The sequence below is a fragment of the Bemisia tabaci genome, chromosome 8 (assembly GCF_918797505.1).
Source record: "Bemisia tabaci chromosome 8, PGI_BMITA_v3".
Lineage (NCBI taxonomy): Eukaryota > Metazoa > Arthropoda > Insecta > Hemiptera > Aleyrodidae > Bemisia > Bemisia tabaci.
This window is the reverse complement of record NC_092800.1, coordinates 20,158,380-20,175,504: the sequence shown is the minus strand read 5'-3', so window position 1 is coordinate 20,175,504 and position 17,125 is coordinate 20,158,380. Positions and strand designations below refer to the sequence as shown.

General features: G+C 42.8%; 1 protein-coding gene across 1 annotated transcript in view; it reads right to left on the bottom strand.

Moving 5' to 3' along the window:
- The window catches only part of LOC109044456 (basic phospholipase A2), a 50,471-nt gene that overhangs the window by 14,238 nt on the left and 19,108 nt on the right, over positions 1-17,125 (bottom strand). The window contains exon 2 of the mRNA XM_072303418.1: positions 160-373. Coding sequence (XP_072159519.1) covers positions 160-281 — 122 coding nt within the window. The 5' untranslated portion in view covers positions 282-373. The remainder of the gene's footprint in view (positions 1-159; positions 374-17,125) is intronic.

Genomic DNA, 17,125 nt, shown 5'->3' with positions numbered 1-17,125 from the left:
ACAGTAGTTACTTTAGCATTGTCAAGTTGTAAAACTAACTGCTGTGGTGATTAATTCAGCGTTTTGAGAGTTGTCCTACACTTTTTTACATCTAGTATGTTATATCAGCATCCTATTTTTCGGTGTAATAGCTCTATAAATATATCTACGCTAATTTACCTTGGTGTGGTGGCGACGGGGGCGGAGGAGCCTTCGTGAGCTCTGCCCTCGTGGAAGTGTTGCTGGTCAGGATCCGAGTCCGGGTCCGAGTCCTGGTCCGGCTCCGTCGAGTGGATCATCATGGAGGAGCCCCACGGATTGCTCGAGTAGCCCACGAACACCTGCAGCGGCAAGCTTCCGTTCTCCACCGGGATCTCCAGCTCGTACGATATCTCTGCAACACAAAATTCCGAAAGTCCAATCAAAACCCGCTCCAAAAATGAGGGTCTTATCGCAGCAAAAAGTACATAAGTGCCGTTTCTTTTTTTGAAAAAAAAGAAAGAGAAATATCAATGACTAGGGGGCCCACCTCTGGCCGCCACGGCGCCACGCGGCCCAACCCCCACGGCACTGCGCGCCCTCAAAGACTGCTTCGCGGCCAGTGAAATTGTCGAGATCGCCCGTTGGCGGTTAATGAGTAAATAATTTTAATTGAGTAACGAAACGATGTTTCAAAGAAAAATTTCCTGCCAAACGCTAAATTCTTAAGGTGATTCGATGGACGCCATATTTCGTGTTAGAACGGCATGCGATATATCGCATCAATTGGTTCCATTATTTCAGCTACTCGTCATTTTTTTCCAATTTTGAGATTGCAATTCTGTTGTCAGGAGACTAAAGCACTCACTTACCAATTTTGACAAAGAAACTCAACGTAATAAAGGCGTGGTTTTTTGGAGAGAAAATACCGCATTCGAGTGCAGTTTCGATATCAGTATCAGTATCACTAGTTGGTACTTCAAACCACCATTCTCTAGCATGAGTAAAATGAAAATGAATAATAGAGAAGACAGAAAGCTTGAAAAGATGGAGCAAGCATTTTGAAACATCGCTATCCATGCTACTCGTATTTCTAGTTGCACCATCAACATATCGTGTACCAAATATGCGCAGTGACTTATCGACGCAGATGGTGCACCGTCGGCCACTAAAGCTGGTTAAAGTCGTAAATCGTCAGCTCAGGCTGTATTTAAAGCTTATCTTAAACGGAGAGGGGGAAACAGACGGAAAAGCACCGTTGAAAAGTGGCACAAATCTCCTTTCGAGGGATAAAACCAAGGATAAAGTTATTGACCTTGATCCGCAAACATAACGTATCTGGTGGGTAGGATAGGTCAGTGCCCGATATAACTCAGCACCGCTCCGTCCGAATGTGCAACATAACGCAATGACAGACTGATCGGCGCTAAGCCGTACAGTAGGGCCGATTTCATTTCCATTTGGACTGCATTTTGCAATTTGGAACTAAAAATTCTGGCCCGGTATAAAAACAACGTATGTGCCATTAGTTTCCCCATGCACATAAAAGTTTTCTCAGATGAGCCAGAATTTATAGTTCCAAATTGCAAAATGCAGTCCATCTTAGGAAATAGAGATACAGTATAAAGTCTCGATTATCCGCGCCTCGGTCATCCGCGGTCTGTGGAGCGGACTTTTTTGTTACTTTTTCTATTTCTTTTGAAAGCGACCGGGACCGAACGGAGAAATTCGGGGTCATTCCTCTCCTCTTCGGAAAAACCATATTTCCATTTGTACGGGCACGCGCAGGCCTCCATTGTTACCTGAGTGTTAGAAACGAAGATGGAAAAGGGTCGTATAAAAATTTGTTTAACAGGTAACGTTTATTGATTCTTAGTTAGAAACTATATTCTTTTCTAATGCATGGCAAAAGTCTTTACTGATTCCTTTAAAATAAAGTCTTTCCGATGATTTTTTCCGGCCGTCTTGCGTAGATTCGGATTATCCGCGAGTTTCGATTATCCGCGATTTTCGATTATCCGCGGTTTTCAATTATCCACGATTTTCAATTATCCGCGATTTTCGATTATCCGCGGTTTCTCCGGTCCCAATTCTCGCGGATAATCGAGACTCTACTGTACTCTCTTACGCCAAAAAGACTTCTGAGGAGGCCTCGTAGTGATGTCACCCTGGTGAGATATTAAAAGATCGTGATGTCAGTGGAGGACCAGAAAACCGTAGCGCTGGATCCCGGTTTTATGACCTTGACCGTGCAAGAGGTGCGGGTCGCTCGACTGTGCCGTAACAAGTTGTCGTTTCGTTAACGCTTCCGCGGCTGTGTCGATCGAAATCGAAAGTTGAGGTCAATAACTCTTGCCCTCGGTCAATACCCCGACTCAGCGTCAGCGTGTTTTTATACCTACGCTTAAAAAAAACCGGCCTATATAGACATACCGTCCGTTCCGGACTCTGAGGGTGTTTGCAACGAACACCTTAATAATCGATTCTTTACCACAGCTTCGAATGGAGAAAAATCGATAAACGATCATTCACGCCTCGCCACTACTCGCCGCGCAGGAGGGAGTTAGGTTCTCTCGTGAATCACGAATCAAGAGCCGAAGAGACGACGCGACGTGGTGCTTGAAGTATCCTTCTAGTTTTGCAGGCGCCTTGGTGTACGCGAGATAATTTTGGTGCAAAGTTCAATGTCTCGGAAATTTTCTTCCGGCAGGTGAGCAGGTTCCTTCTCATGGATCCGGTCACGATTAAGAAACCAACAACACTCCCTCGCATATCTCGAACAGAGAATAAGAGCTTGACCTCTTTTCCGCTGATCCAGAGATTTTAACGCAGGAGTAGACAAGTTGGATGGGGGCGAAACGTGTGATACAACTATTTCGACTTCCAAGTGGGTAAAATTGCGTATCCACAAAATGAAGGAGAATCTCTTTTTGGCTGACTTCAGAGACTTTAACGCAGGAGTAGAAACGTTTGATGGGATGAAACGAGTGATACAACTATTTTGACTTCCAAGTGTGTAAAATTGCGTATCGACAAAATGAAGAAGAATCTCTTTTTGGCTGACTTCAGAGACTTTAACGCAGGAGTAGAAACGTTTGATGGGATGAAACGAGTGATAAAACTATTTCGACTTCCAAGTGGCTGAAATTGCGCATTCACATAATGAAGGACCTTGCATATCCAAGATATTTTTTCTTGGATTTTGGATCTTTGACAAGAAAAGATCACTCATGACTCAGCGTCATTCCCCCCTCCCTCACAAAATGTGGCTTCACTTCCTCACCACTTCTTCCCGTTCAAATATGCCTCCCGAAGAGTAAGCCACTGTGCGTAGCAAGTAAGACGTCTTTACGTAGACGTTTTGACGGCCAAATACGAAGGAGAGGCGGAGAGGCAAAGAGAGGGGGGGGGGGTGGTTGTTGAGAGCACTGGAATGCGTTGGGAGTAATTTCACGCGTTAGGAGCTCTCGCGCCTGAGCAAACAGATCGCCAACAATGAGCTGACCATGAACGACCACTGGCGCTACAATCAGCTGATTGTCCGTGGCCAGGGAGTTTGTTCCCGGCGCCCTGTGCTGATTGTGGCTGTGAGTGACTTGTGTCCGGTGAAAGGGGGGGGGGGGGGGCTCAAATTTGCGTCGCTTGGATTTAGATCGCGGTTTGGCATCCCGAACTCACTCCTGCGCGGCGAGCATTGGCGAGTGAATGATCGATTATCGATTTTCCTCCATTTGAAGCAGTGGTAAAGAATCGATTATTCGGGTGTTCGTTGCGAACATCCTGACTATCGATCCTTTTCCATAGGTTTGAATGGTAGATCAATCGATAAATCGCAGAGCACGCCACACCGATGGCAGCGGGGCATTCAACGACGATCAACAAGCGCACTGCCATGCTTAAGGGAAATATTTTTAGGGAGGTCAGAGCTCATATTTTCCTGATAGGATTGATGGCCAAAGCAGCGGGCCGATTATAGAAATTGATAGACAAAGGTATAGACAAAGAAGACAAAAGAAATATGGAGGGATCTCATTGGTGGAGGCGGGTGGTTGCAATGGACAAAGGAGGTAGGTGATAGACTAAGGAACGGCAACGCACCAGGGACCCGATAGTTAGTCCATCATTCTCTCCCTAGTCCATTGGATCCACCCATTTCAGACACTTGCGAGCCGATTTTTTGCGGAGAAAAATTGAAATTTCTGCACAAGCGTACGCGAAAGCATAAGAAAATCTGATCGGACAGTCGAATTTTTTCAAATCCTGATTTTACGACCGATTTTTCCTCAAATCCTGATGAAATTGGGATTAAATCCTGATTGACCGCAAATCCTGATAGAATCGAGAAAATCCTGATGCTAGACACCTTGTTTTATTTTAGGGTGTCTAATTGATGAGAAAGATGGGGTTTCTCAAATCCTGATTTCACGACCGATTTGTCCTCAAATCCTGATGAAATCGGGATTAAATCCTGATTGACCCCAAATCCTGATAGAATCGGGAAAATCCTGATGCTAGACACCCTGTATTATTTTAGGGTGTCTCATTGGTGAGAAAGATGGGATTTCTCAAATCCTGATTTCAAGACCGATTTTTCCTCAAATCCTGATTTTACGACCGATTTTTCCTCAAATGGGCCTGTTGCAAACTTTTGCTAGAGCAAAAATAAGAGTTGTTTCTTATAGATATTGCCTCAAAAATCACGATGAGCGCATTGGCAAAGTCTGAAATGCATTCATAACTTCACAATCTGCGTAGGAAATTTGCGGTTTTTTGAGCTTCCCGCTTCAAAAACGATACTACGGCACAGGTGAACATTTTGTTAGAGGAGTCGTTCCATCGTCGGCAATACCCATCATGGCCGACGACAATCCGCCAAAATACCTGTGATGGGACGAGATAACACCTGAACAGGATTAGACCAGATAACAATCGGCGTGTTTACGTTCATATTTTCCTCACCCGCCTTGATTGACCTTGAACTCTCCTCGAATTACGCGAGGAACTGCGCAAGCGTCGGCCATGAGGAATATTGCCGACGATGGAGCGACTCTTCTAACAAAATGATCACCTGTGCCGTAGTATCGTTTTTGAAGCGGGAAGCTCAAAAAACGCAAATTTCTTACGCAGATTGTGAAGTTATGATTGCATTTCAGACTTTGCCGATGCGCTCATCGTAATTTTTGAGGCATTATCTACAGGAAACAACTCTTATTTTTGCTCTAGCAAAAGTTTGCAACAGGCCCATTCTGATGAAATCGGGAAAATCCTGATGCTAGACACCCTGCATTATTTTAGGGTGTCTAATTGGTGAGAAAGATGGGATTTTTCAAATCTTGATTTCACGACCAATTTTTCCTTAAATCCTGATAAAATCGGGAAAATCCTGACTGACCCCAAATCCTGATGAAATTGGGAAAATCGAGAAATTCCTGATGCTAGACACCCTATTTTATTTTAGGGTGTCTAATTGGTGAGAAAGATGGGACACTCCAGATTGGGCGCCACGCGGGCTGGTGGGCTGCACGGCGGAGTTACCGGTGAAAGAACTAACCTTGAAATGGAAATTGATTTCACGCGCCAGACATCGTGTCTCAATCTCAATCGCCGCGATCGTTTGATCACTCAATCAGCTGCAGCGGCCGCCCCGCCACCGTGCCTTGCGCCTTGCAGTTTTAATCCACCCGTCAGCTCCACAGTCAACAATCAATGCTCAACGGTCAACAGTTAACGGCTCCACTGCTCTTTCCACCGATGCCAAATTTCCAACGCAGTTACTTTCAGGGTGGCATTCAACTAAAGTACCTGTATAGGGAGAGTATGGACATGTCGAAAATTTTGAGGTCAGGTGATGGAGCTCTTAGGGCTCAAAAGGGTCATATGGATCAATACCATCTACCCATACCTGGTCATGGGTTTGAGGTTAAGTGTTCGTAAACCCCGAGAACACACGGGATTGTATAGGGAGGACTTAAAATAGTTGATTTTTTTTACTTGAGAAAGTGAATTTATTCCGGGCGTGGAATTTTCAGTTGAATATTATGGCAAGTTTTATCGAAAGAAACAAATTTTTTCGACAGAATCACATTTTAAATGAAGGAAAAAATTATTAAATGTATGTCACTACATGGAATTAGGACAGGAAAGGAGTGAATAGATGCAACCCGCCAAACGTAGCCCGGCGGCTTCCCTTTGTTCTTGGGGGATATTACCCACACACTCTCACGCGTATTCTCCAATGGCCAGGAATGCTAAGTAGGAATTGTATGGATTCAAATTGTCCAGAGTGATTTATAATCACAATTGTTGGGAACTGTCGTTGGTTAAGCACGTACTTGACTTAGTTTTTTCATAAACTTACTCATTTTTGCGGAAGACTGCTTACTTACGAATTTTCTAGTCCATTTTCGTTTGATATTAGAGTCTAAAGACTGACAGTGACATTTTTCGTTTTCAAAGGTTAACTGCCTTTTTGAGCCCTTTGAGCTACATATTTCGAGATGTCCATACTCTACCTATATAGGTACTCTACATTAAACGTAAGAAAGGAATGAAATATTGGAAATTTCAGTGAAATAATTCATGAAATTTCAAGAGGTTGTGAGATATTTCATATCTTTCAGGGGCTGCCGTATGCAACCCAAACTCAAACACACAAAAATAGAAAAAAGGCACTATTTTTATACTTTGCGAACCATGAGAAGGAACCGGTGTTTTCAATATCTTTCATAAATTTCTGAAATTTCATGAAATATTTCACGTGAAATTTCAAGATTATATATGTCATGAAATTTTGCAACCCTGGTACTTTCCTTTTAATTTTAAGCAATTCGGGGAGGAAAAAACCAAAGCGCTTCCATGGAAAACCCCCTGAAAGAAAGCTTGATTCAACTCACGGAATGATATTGGGAGCCGTGCATAAATTAATAACGTGAATTGACAATTTTTCCTGACACTTTTGTCATTTTCCCTAAAATTTCCAGGTTTCTCCTAACTATTTAAAATGCCCTGACATTTCCCGGGTTTTCCGGTATTCCCTTACTATGGCAACCCTGACACTCACCCTAACGTCCAAGCACAATGAAGGATACATCGTCAATGGGCCCAACCCGACCTCGGACAAAGTCAGTATGACCACGTGGAGGTGACAACGCTGTCAACTTGGTTTTTCGATCGGCTCGGCGCGGCGCTGAGCCGCCAAAACCACGGCTGGCTGCTTCTCCGCCCGGTTTTCCTCACCCTTCAACTGAAGGCGGCATTCAGCAGAATAAAGAGACATTCCAGCAAACGGGCACACAGCACAGATCAGGCGATATTTCATCATGGATTCCCACTTCGCAGCCGCTGGAAAAGAATCGTTGATTTTGGGCCCAACGATCCAAGTGGGGGAACGAGCTAGAGCAAGCGGGGTGCCATTCAATGCGAGACAGGTTGTCACAAATTTATGAGACCCCATTTCAGATCCTACCCTTTCGTAGATTGGTAATCTGTAGCTTTGTAATAGCTGTATTGGTCACAAGAATTATACGTAGTTGTAGCAATTTAGACTCTGAATGCGCCGTTCTTGCACATTTAGAAGATGTTGCACACAAGTTGAACGTATTTTTACCAAACGGAATGGAGATGTTGCATGTGTGAGGAATTCGCGATTTGAGTGTTGATACTTATGTAAAATTTCGCGAGAAACACGATGGTGCTACTGGTTTTCTCTGAAATCAACTCCCAAGCTCAAAAAAAGCTCTCAAGTTGAGGCCAAGATGGAGGGTATATCTTACGCTATCCTGAGAGTCCACCTCTACATCAAGACAGACTCTCCATGCAAAGATAGGGAGCAAATACATTAACAGGGCTGCCACCTTATTTGGGGACTCTTAAACTAAAATCACGGCAACCCTGTCAATGTATTTGCTCCCTATCTTTGCATGGAGAGTTTTTCTTGACGTAGAGCTGGACTCGCAGGATGGCGTGGGATATCCCCTCCATTTTGGCCTCAACTTGAGAGTTTTTTTTGAGCTTGGAAGTTAATTTCAGAGAACACCAGGCGCACCATCGTGTTTCTCGCGAACTTTTACAAAAGAAACGATAGTCAAATCGCAAATTCCTCACACATGCAACATCTCCATTAAGTGGGAAAGATGGGGTGTGCTCTAGAAAGCTGCATAAGAAGCAATGTTAAGGTGGGCGTGATTCCCTTCAGAGAAACGGAAAAGCGGGATTTTACATTTTATCAAACGGAACGATGTGCCAACTGAATTCGGCACTCATGAGCCATGGGCATGTGACAAGAGCGTTGTGGACAGGGCTCATGAGTTACTGACTCCCGCGCGGAACCGCAGGCAGTGGCGACATCGTCGCAGCTGACGTCACTAGCGCTCTATAATTCCCATTCATCCTTACGGTCCCCGACTAACGAGCACAGAGCACACCCCTTCTTTCCCTCCTGTCTCTGGTTCCGTTCGGCAAAAATTCGTCCAGTTGTGTGGGTTAGTGTATCGGTTGAAGCTAACGTCAGAAGTACGCTCAGCTGGAGTCGTTTGAAACCGCTCATAGTCTCAAATACAAAGTTCGAAGTTCGTCTCAAAGTTCGAATATAAATGACGTTCTGTTTTCAGTGCGTTTCCCTCTGTCCCAAAAATATTAGTTTCCCAGGTATCAAAAGTTCGGCCACAACTACTTCAATCATACTGGGGCGAAATTTGTAAGTGCCACTTACCCCACGGGGACTATAGCGCGAGGAAGACTTATGTTAGTCTTGATCAGTATCCGCTCAGTGCTCATGAGGACTGGTGTAAGAGCGAAGACTGTCAATAGGAATATTGCACGAAATCCCCATGTGACCATGCATTTGCACAGTTTTTAGCCCAAATCTGATGATTTCACGTGAATGAACCAGGGCCGGATTAAGGGGGTGGCCACATGGGCCGCGGCCCATGGCGGCAAATCAATGGGGCGGCAAATTTTGCACTTTTTGTTAAAAAAATCAGATTTTGAAAAAAAATTACAAACGAGAAAAGGCGACAAAATCTCTCATTTCCTGAGAGTATAGTAATTTCTAATTTTGTCGTCTTCCAGTGATACAAGAGACAGCACCTTTAATTAGTCGAGTTAAGAGAGGAACCAAACACGCAATTTGCCCTGGAACGGCGCGACTTAGAGAGAAATGATGACGAGGACTTGAGATGAAAAGGAGAAGTCCTCGGCGCGGAGGTCGGCATGTAATACATATTAGCGCCTACAAGACTGCACGAATACTTCACGCATTGCATCAAACGTGAAACGCTTATCACCTACAAGACTGCGTGAATACTTCATGCATTGCGTCAAACACACTGCGTTCAGCAGCGGTCGGCGTGGAACGCATAGCGCCTACAAGACTGTCGGAATACTTCACGCATTGCGCCAATCACGGTGCAGGCTGCGCGGCGCGACGGCGGAAGTTAAAATCATTAAACTCCATTTATGTTTGTTCTTTCATAATTTGCTCGCTCTGAATGGAAGGCCTTGTCCACACAGAGATAGGTTTACGGAACTTAACTTTCGCGCAAAGTTCCGTGAATTTTTGCTAGTAGTGTTAACAGAGCTTTCCTAAAAAATGTGTCCAACACGAGTAAACACGTCTCATGCACCCCTCCCCCGCTATTGATATTTCAAAAGAAATGAGAAGGAGGCGGCAAAATACAGGCGGCCCATTGGCGGCAAGTAGGTAAATCCGGCCCTGGAATGAACACTAAAAAATGTGTACTAGTGCAAATTTTCATTCGCCTACATGGCCCTCAAAATGCGCCTTGAGGCGTAAAAGAGACGCTTTTGCTAAAAATTCAAAGTGAAATTGAAGAGCTTTTAGGTCAAGGCGCAGAAGTGCAGTTTTTAAAAAATCGAGATATTTATGAGCCCAGCTGAAACTAGCTTGAAAGTAAGCTCTGTGAAAAATTCACAGCTAAAATCCAAATTTTAAAGCATCAAAAACTGCGTTTAAACTTCATGTAAATACGTATTTCTTGGAATAGCAATACCTGCACTTATGCGCCTTGTACTTCAAGTCCCTCAATTGGATTGCATTTTGCAAAAAGGAACCACTAGCATTACAATGTTGCTAAGATTGTGCAACTTCTTTTGTCTTGGAGGAAAAACCCGATTATCCATTAATAGTTTCTATTTTACTCGCTAAAAACTGTAAATTTAAGACAAAAATTACCATCTAAATTTCATAGTTTTTCACGATTTCCGCAATTTTATTGCAAAAGATGAAGTTGCACAATCTTAGCATCATTGCAATGCTAGTGGTTCCTTTTTGCAAAATGCAATCCAATTAGTCATGTAGAATAAATGAATCTGACGTCTCAATATTTGTTGACTTCCGGCGTAGACGCTTCTTATTAAATATCACGCGGAAGTCCTTCCCTCCAATTCAACGACCCATTCATTTACTTATTGAATCTCCGGTATTAAGGATTGATTAGGACGGAACAAAACGAGGGTCCCGCGCCGTGAGCCAGAGCGCGCTCCGAGCGAAAGATCTCAATCGGCCTAATTAGCTGAGAGTTTTGCACCTGGAGGAGGCGGGTTTCGTCACGGCGCGAACGCATGTTTGTGTATGCCCACTGCCTACGGCCTATTGTCATGCCAATGATTCTTACCACCCGCGACAAGAGGTTGCGCGGTGCGACAGCGGCTCCTAGTTCCTCCACTTCCCACGCCGCTCCGCCGCGCTCGAGAGGTGTCGCAACCGCAACCGGCGGTTCTCGCGATTTTGTCCCGTGCGCCCCGCAGCGGCTCCCGATGTCACGAACTCACGACCGAGGGTCCGGATGGGGTTCCGATCACCTTGAGGATCCGGTACCCGCCGAGAGGATCGATCGGAGGTATCACGTGAGCAAACAAGGAGTGGAAATTCAGAATCTGATAAGCGGCTTCGTGTGTTGCCAAAATGGAGATGTTGCATGTGTGAGGAATTTGCCATTGACCATCGATTCTTATGGAAATGTTCGCGAGAAACACGATTCTAAAGTTCCGGAAAAACAAAAGATCCGATAAATTCCGGGGAAAATTCAGGAAAATATCAAGAAAGCTACTAACATAATATCTAGAATGAGAATCGGCCATGGGTTATTCCCAGAACATCTCAATCGTATCAGACTGAAAGATAATGATAAATGCACTCGTGGCCAGATAGGAACTATCGACCACATCCTCCTTCACTGCACAAAAATCAAACAACCTATAAATATCTACAATCTCATGAGAATACCGGACCCTCGAGTGATAATTGACTCCAAAACCATCTTAGCAAGAACTGAAATCGAACTATACCAGGAACTAGAATCCCACATAATCAGTAATCAAATCTCATGTTAAACTTCCCATCATTTAGCGGTGGCTGTTTGTCTACACGACTAAGGCCAATGAACTATACCTAGAGTGCGCAAGCTCTCAAAAAAAAAAAAAAAAAGTTCCGGAATTCGGTACAAGTTCCGGGAAATGGATCATTGCTCCCATTCCATGCCCGTTAAAAGTTCCGGGATTTGGAAATTTTTTGTTAAAATGGAGATGTTGCATGTGTGAGGAATTTGCGATTTGACCATCGATTCTTACGGAAAAGTTCGCGAGAAACACGATTCTAAAGTTCCGAGAAAGTTCCGGAAAAACAAAAGATCCAGTAAATTCCGGGGAAAATTCAGGAAAACATCAAAAGTTCCGGAATTCGGTACAAGTTCCGGGAAATGGATCATTGCTCCCATTCCATGCCCGTTAAAAGTTCCGGGATTTGGAAATTTTTTGTTACAATGGAGATGTTGCATGTGTGAAGAATTTGCGATTTGACCATCGATCCTATGGAAAAGTTCGCGAGAAACACGATGGTGCCACTGGTTTTCTCTGAAATCATCTCCCAAGCTCGAAAAAAGCTCTCACGTTGAGGCAAAAATGGCCTCAAAATAAAGTCGATAGTATCCGATCGCACAATATTGCATCATTCGATTAGTCAAATAGAACGGTTAATTTTCGCGGTTGGATACTTTCAGCTGTAATTCAGGTTATACAAAAGATTTTTCTTCGGGATTTTTTCACATGCTCAAGGAGTCAATAGGTCCTCAATTTCTTTTGTGTCATTTTTGAACTTTAAATTTAGGAACCGAAAAGTTTCAAGCGTTTCCCGGCGATTTGCAGACAATTGCGAGAAATTCATTTAACCTGTCACATTATTCGCACCGCAAAGACTTGAATGATATTTTTGACTAAGAATGCCCGTCAAACTAGATACATATCTACATTCTTACGGCTCAAAACTCGCTCAAAATTGAATAAGTAATTAGCAATGATGAGCTTGAGCTTGAAGGTCTCATTATGACTAAAAATACTTCGTCAAGTAAGCAATTAAGTGCACCTGCCGGCGTTTTTAACATTTTGCGAAAAGGAGAATATATTATTTTGCTCAGCCGCGTCAAAGAAAGTTTGGTAGGTTTTTCTCCGGTCACTGATCAAGTGCTTCTATCATTAACGCATGCGAACAAAATATTTATCGACCGAGAAAATCAAGAAATGCCGTGTTCGAAGTATTCGTTTGTGAAACGTGCTCATTCACTGCCGCAGGTGAAATTTCATTACTGACGCATGGAAAAAAATATTCTGGTACGATGAAAATACGGTTTTACGCCATTTACGATTAAAATCCAGAGATAAATATATGACTCTGCACGGCGGAAAAGTTTGGTTAATATCGAACACCGACGTTTTTTAGATTCAAGTGGTCGAATGTTGAAACTTCAAGTTTCCCGTCACAGAAAGCGAAGTTTGGTTCAACTGATCAAAATTCGGTTTCTATGACCGAACACTTGTCGAACCTCGGTTCAACTCACCAAAGATCTTTTCTTAGAGCGAAGGTTGTAAGATTTTACATCGATTGCAAAACTTTAAAACATGACGGCAGAAAAATTGGTAAAAAAAAAAAAAACGAAAAACAAAAATCCCGACAATCCGCCCTAAATGATACCTAGAAATTCATGAAACATTTATTGACAAATATTTGACAAGGTTGAACCTTTTTTGTGGAATTTGAAAAATAAAATGAGAATCCTAGTAAAAAATAAAAAGACGAATAAATGAAACACTCCAATTTTGTATCGGTTGCTCTGCAGGAAATGATAAAAGCTTACATTTATTACGAACTTTCCGAGAGATCCACGATTTTTCATAAAACTTGGCAACAAGCGTTTTGACACTTTGAATGACAATAAAATTTGCTCGAAGCCCAACTTTTAATTTTGTGATTTCTAGGAAAACAAGCCTGAAGGTGATTAATAACAAATAACATTAAGCTTTAGAATGAAATAAAATCAGCTTATTCCTCTGGGATTGTTGGACTGTAAGTCGAGATTCAACCTTTTACTTAAAACGTTTTAGTTCTTTAAGATTACTTTTACTCAAAGTAGGCTGTACCTCATTTTCACCGGAAAAAATTTAATTCCCTTCGTTCCACGGAAGAATTTCGGATTTTCACAAGCTGCGACGGGAATTTAATTTATTCCTTTTAATCTCCTCTCCTCTCTCCTACTTAAAATATCGATTCCAGAGAGAGGCGAGATATGATACGCTTGTCGATGGCCCGTCACAGTGCTGTCACGACCATACCCTCGTCCCAGACGCTCAAACGGTTGTCAAATCGCTCATCCGGCTTTAGCGCCACTCTGGTCGACTCGTCAAAAAACAACTCGATTAGTTGATCAATGGTTTAAATATTCAACTTAATCGGTCCGGAATGATGATACAAAATCAACTTAAAAAGGGACGAAGGCTGCAAAATCAAAACATAAATTAAAAACCCGGGACGTTTTGCAGTATCACAACTGCATTTTAAAACGGAAAAAAGGGAAATTAAAAAGAAACTAACTACTAACATTGTGAGTCTTAAACGTCGATTAAACGTGGATAAACGTCCCGGTTATTTTATGTTTTTTTTGCGGCCCTAGTCTCATTTTAGGTTGATTTTGTATTTATAGATTCATCTGTCCATCATCCTAAATAAGTTAAGAGATAGATTCGAATTAATCTGATAAAAACAAAATTAAGAGGGGTAAAACGGGGGAAATACAGGTACGTTCATACATGAGCTGGCTTAAATTAATACTATAGACGCAATCGATTACGGTACAGTCTTGATTATTTGCGCTCCGATCATCCACGATTGGATTATTCGCGTTTTTTCAGATGGCTTTGGCCCAAAAACTCTGCAATTTCATGACGCAAACTTCTATAAAAGATTCCTTCAAGAGATGAGGCTCGCCAAAATACCCTTTTTGAGGTAAAATGTATTAATTTTGAACGGATAAATACATTTCTGTCAATTATTTGACAAGTATTTTAATGAATTCTTTTAAAATACTGACTTGATCTGAGCTACTTGGCCGAATCTGAGCTGTTTCGCGGAATCCGAGCTATTTGGCCGAATTTGAGCTATATGGCCGAATCTGAGCTCTTTGACCGAATCTGAGCTATTTGGCCGAATCTGAGCTCTTTCGCAGAATCCGAGCTATTTAGCCGAATACGAGCTAAGTATTTGGTCGAATCTAAGCTATTCGACCATTTCCTGGCCAGATAGCTCAGATTCGGCTTATCCGCGAATTCCATTATCCGCGGTAGATCCGGTCCGCGGATATTCGATACTCGAAAAGTGGTTACTCGATTAAATTATAAAATGGTCGAAGCACCGCGCCACCCCGACACTTCGAGTGTTATTCGACAATTTGTCAATGAGCGCCTCATTCCCTACCCCTTCCTCAACCGCCCCCGTTTGATTAGCTGCGGAATGTGTAACGTCGGCAGGGGGTGGAAAAGCGGGGCGCGGGGGATCGGGGGGTGTAGATTGTCGGGCGCGCCGACACCGGATAATAAGCGCTGTCAGAATTTAATACATGTGTTCGCGCGGAGCATAGACAGGGCCCCATTCATTTGAAAATAAGAACAGACATAAATGGATATAAATTGATCCCCCTTTCCCGGGGCTCCTGCACCGGGGCCCCGCCAATCTGAGCCCGGCGATTATCAATTTCAATTACACCCGCCGTGTCGAGCCGTTTGCATACGCTCAAGGCGCTCCGGGAAAAATCCCCCCCGACTTGTTTTCGCGGCTACACTCCAACTCGATGATTCCCGGACTGCGCCCCGGATGTTTCGCCCGTGCGTAATCGCTCTCTGATTGGTTAATCACTAATAACGCCCGGCGGGTCGACTATTCAAATTGATAGACAAAGCGATAGAAAAAGAAGACATAGGGAGTATGGAGCGATCCTATTGATTGAAGTGGGTGGTTCCGATAGACTAAGGGAGAAAATGATGGACTAACTAACTTCGATATGCAAACTCTTGATAGCAATGATAGGGCATCAACGATATGGAATTTCAAAATTAAAGAACTTTTTTGAGCTTGATGCATTGCAACGAATCATTTACAATTCCTTAAGATTTCTCCCTAGACAAGTGTAAAAGCAATGATACGCAGCAGTCACCATTTGCGTACCCACATTAACCGCGCCATTTGCTCTCGGACTTAAAACATAGTCGATCCTCGGTAGCGCAGCATACTCTTACGCAGCCATCATTACTCTGTGGGGGGTTGAGCTTATATATGACTTAGCGCATAGAGGCCATGAGGAGACCAGCGGGCTGATTGTTGAAATTGATAGACAAAGTTATAGACAAAGAAGACTTAGAGAGTATGGAGCGATCCTATTGGTTGAAATGGTTGCTTCCTACGGACTAAGGGAGAAAATGATGGACTAACTATAGGGCCTCTCGTGGGTTGCCGTTAGTTAGTCTATCATCTACCCTCTTTATCTATTGCAACCAATTACTTCCACCGATAGGATCCCTCTACATTCCTTTTTGTCTTCATTGTCTATGGCTTTGTCTATCAATTTCAACAATCAGCCTGCAAAAGACTCGCTAGTAGTGAGCTTGATAGGAATTGAGAGCGCTTTATCCCTTCCTGTCACATTTGTCACAGGTCAAGCTTCGTCAACTGTGAAGAGAGCCTTACTGTTCGAGGTCCATTTCAGTGAGTAAACACTCAAGGAGGACCAAGGTCACTCGCCATTGAGACGTCGATGCTCGCACAAAAGGCACTTGCAGACGAATTTACATGAAAGCCAAATGCGCCGATATTATGTCCAAAATTGAGGCCAAGTGTGCACAGCGCGAACGGCACAACTTCCATTGCCTACCGAACTTAGGACCGAATAAGTGAATAAAGGAGCTTGACCTAATTACTCACAAAGAAGGCGCTGCTCTTGAGCGGCCAAATTCAATGGCACTGAAACAAAGGGCCAGCGAGACAGCTAATGATGATAGATTTACTCGAACCATCACTCAATTCACCGTTGGTTTACTTCGCGCGCAAAGAAAAAGGGGAACAGAAGCCTCGAAACATTGACGTATTTTTCATTCTTTTATTTCACTCGATTTTGTGATGTATTCGCATTCTTGTATGAAAGACAGTGAATGGAGGAAAGGTCAAAAATATACGTGACCACTTTAGGGAAAGATGACCTTCGTCAACTAAAAATTGAAATGGACCTATTGATAACAGAACATAGAGGAGTGTTTAATGAAGATTTTGGGACTTAAAATTCCGCAAAATTTTAAGCCAAACCGAAATAATGATGGTTTAAAATTACGTACACATAGTTCATAAAAAGAAGTTTCAAGAAAATCGATTGGAAAGTTTACCATTTCCGCTGATTTTTGCTTTGCTTCGAAAATTGTACGTGCGCCTGTACCAGTTAATGTAATAGTATATGTAAAATGTTAAATAAAGAGATATTGAAAAGTCATTCGACTTGAGTTCTGCATTAATCATCGTTTAAGTTTGAAATCAGTAAATCTCACTAAAAATTTAAGAGAAGCAAAATGGGACGAAGGGGGTTGAAAAATACGCACTTCTATTTTTCGCCTTCAATTATCGAGGTAGGCCGAAGAATGATTCCCGTGCAACAATAATTATCATTTTGGGAATTTACATCACTGAGAGATCTAAAAACTTTGTCTCGCGTTATACTATGTCTAATCTGACAATTATGGTGCCACTCTATTTTTTCTGGTCAAATTTTCGGTATTAATCGTACGCGAATAATATGATAATAACGCTTCACTCTCAAATTAATTTGGGAAACTAGCATCT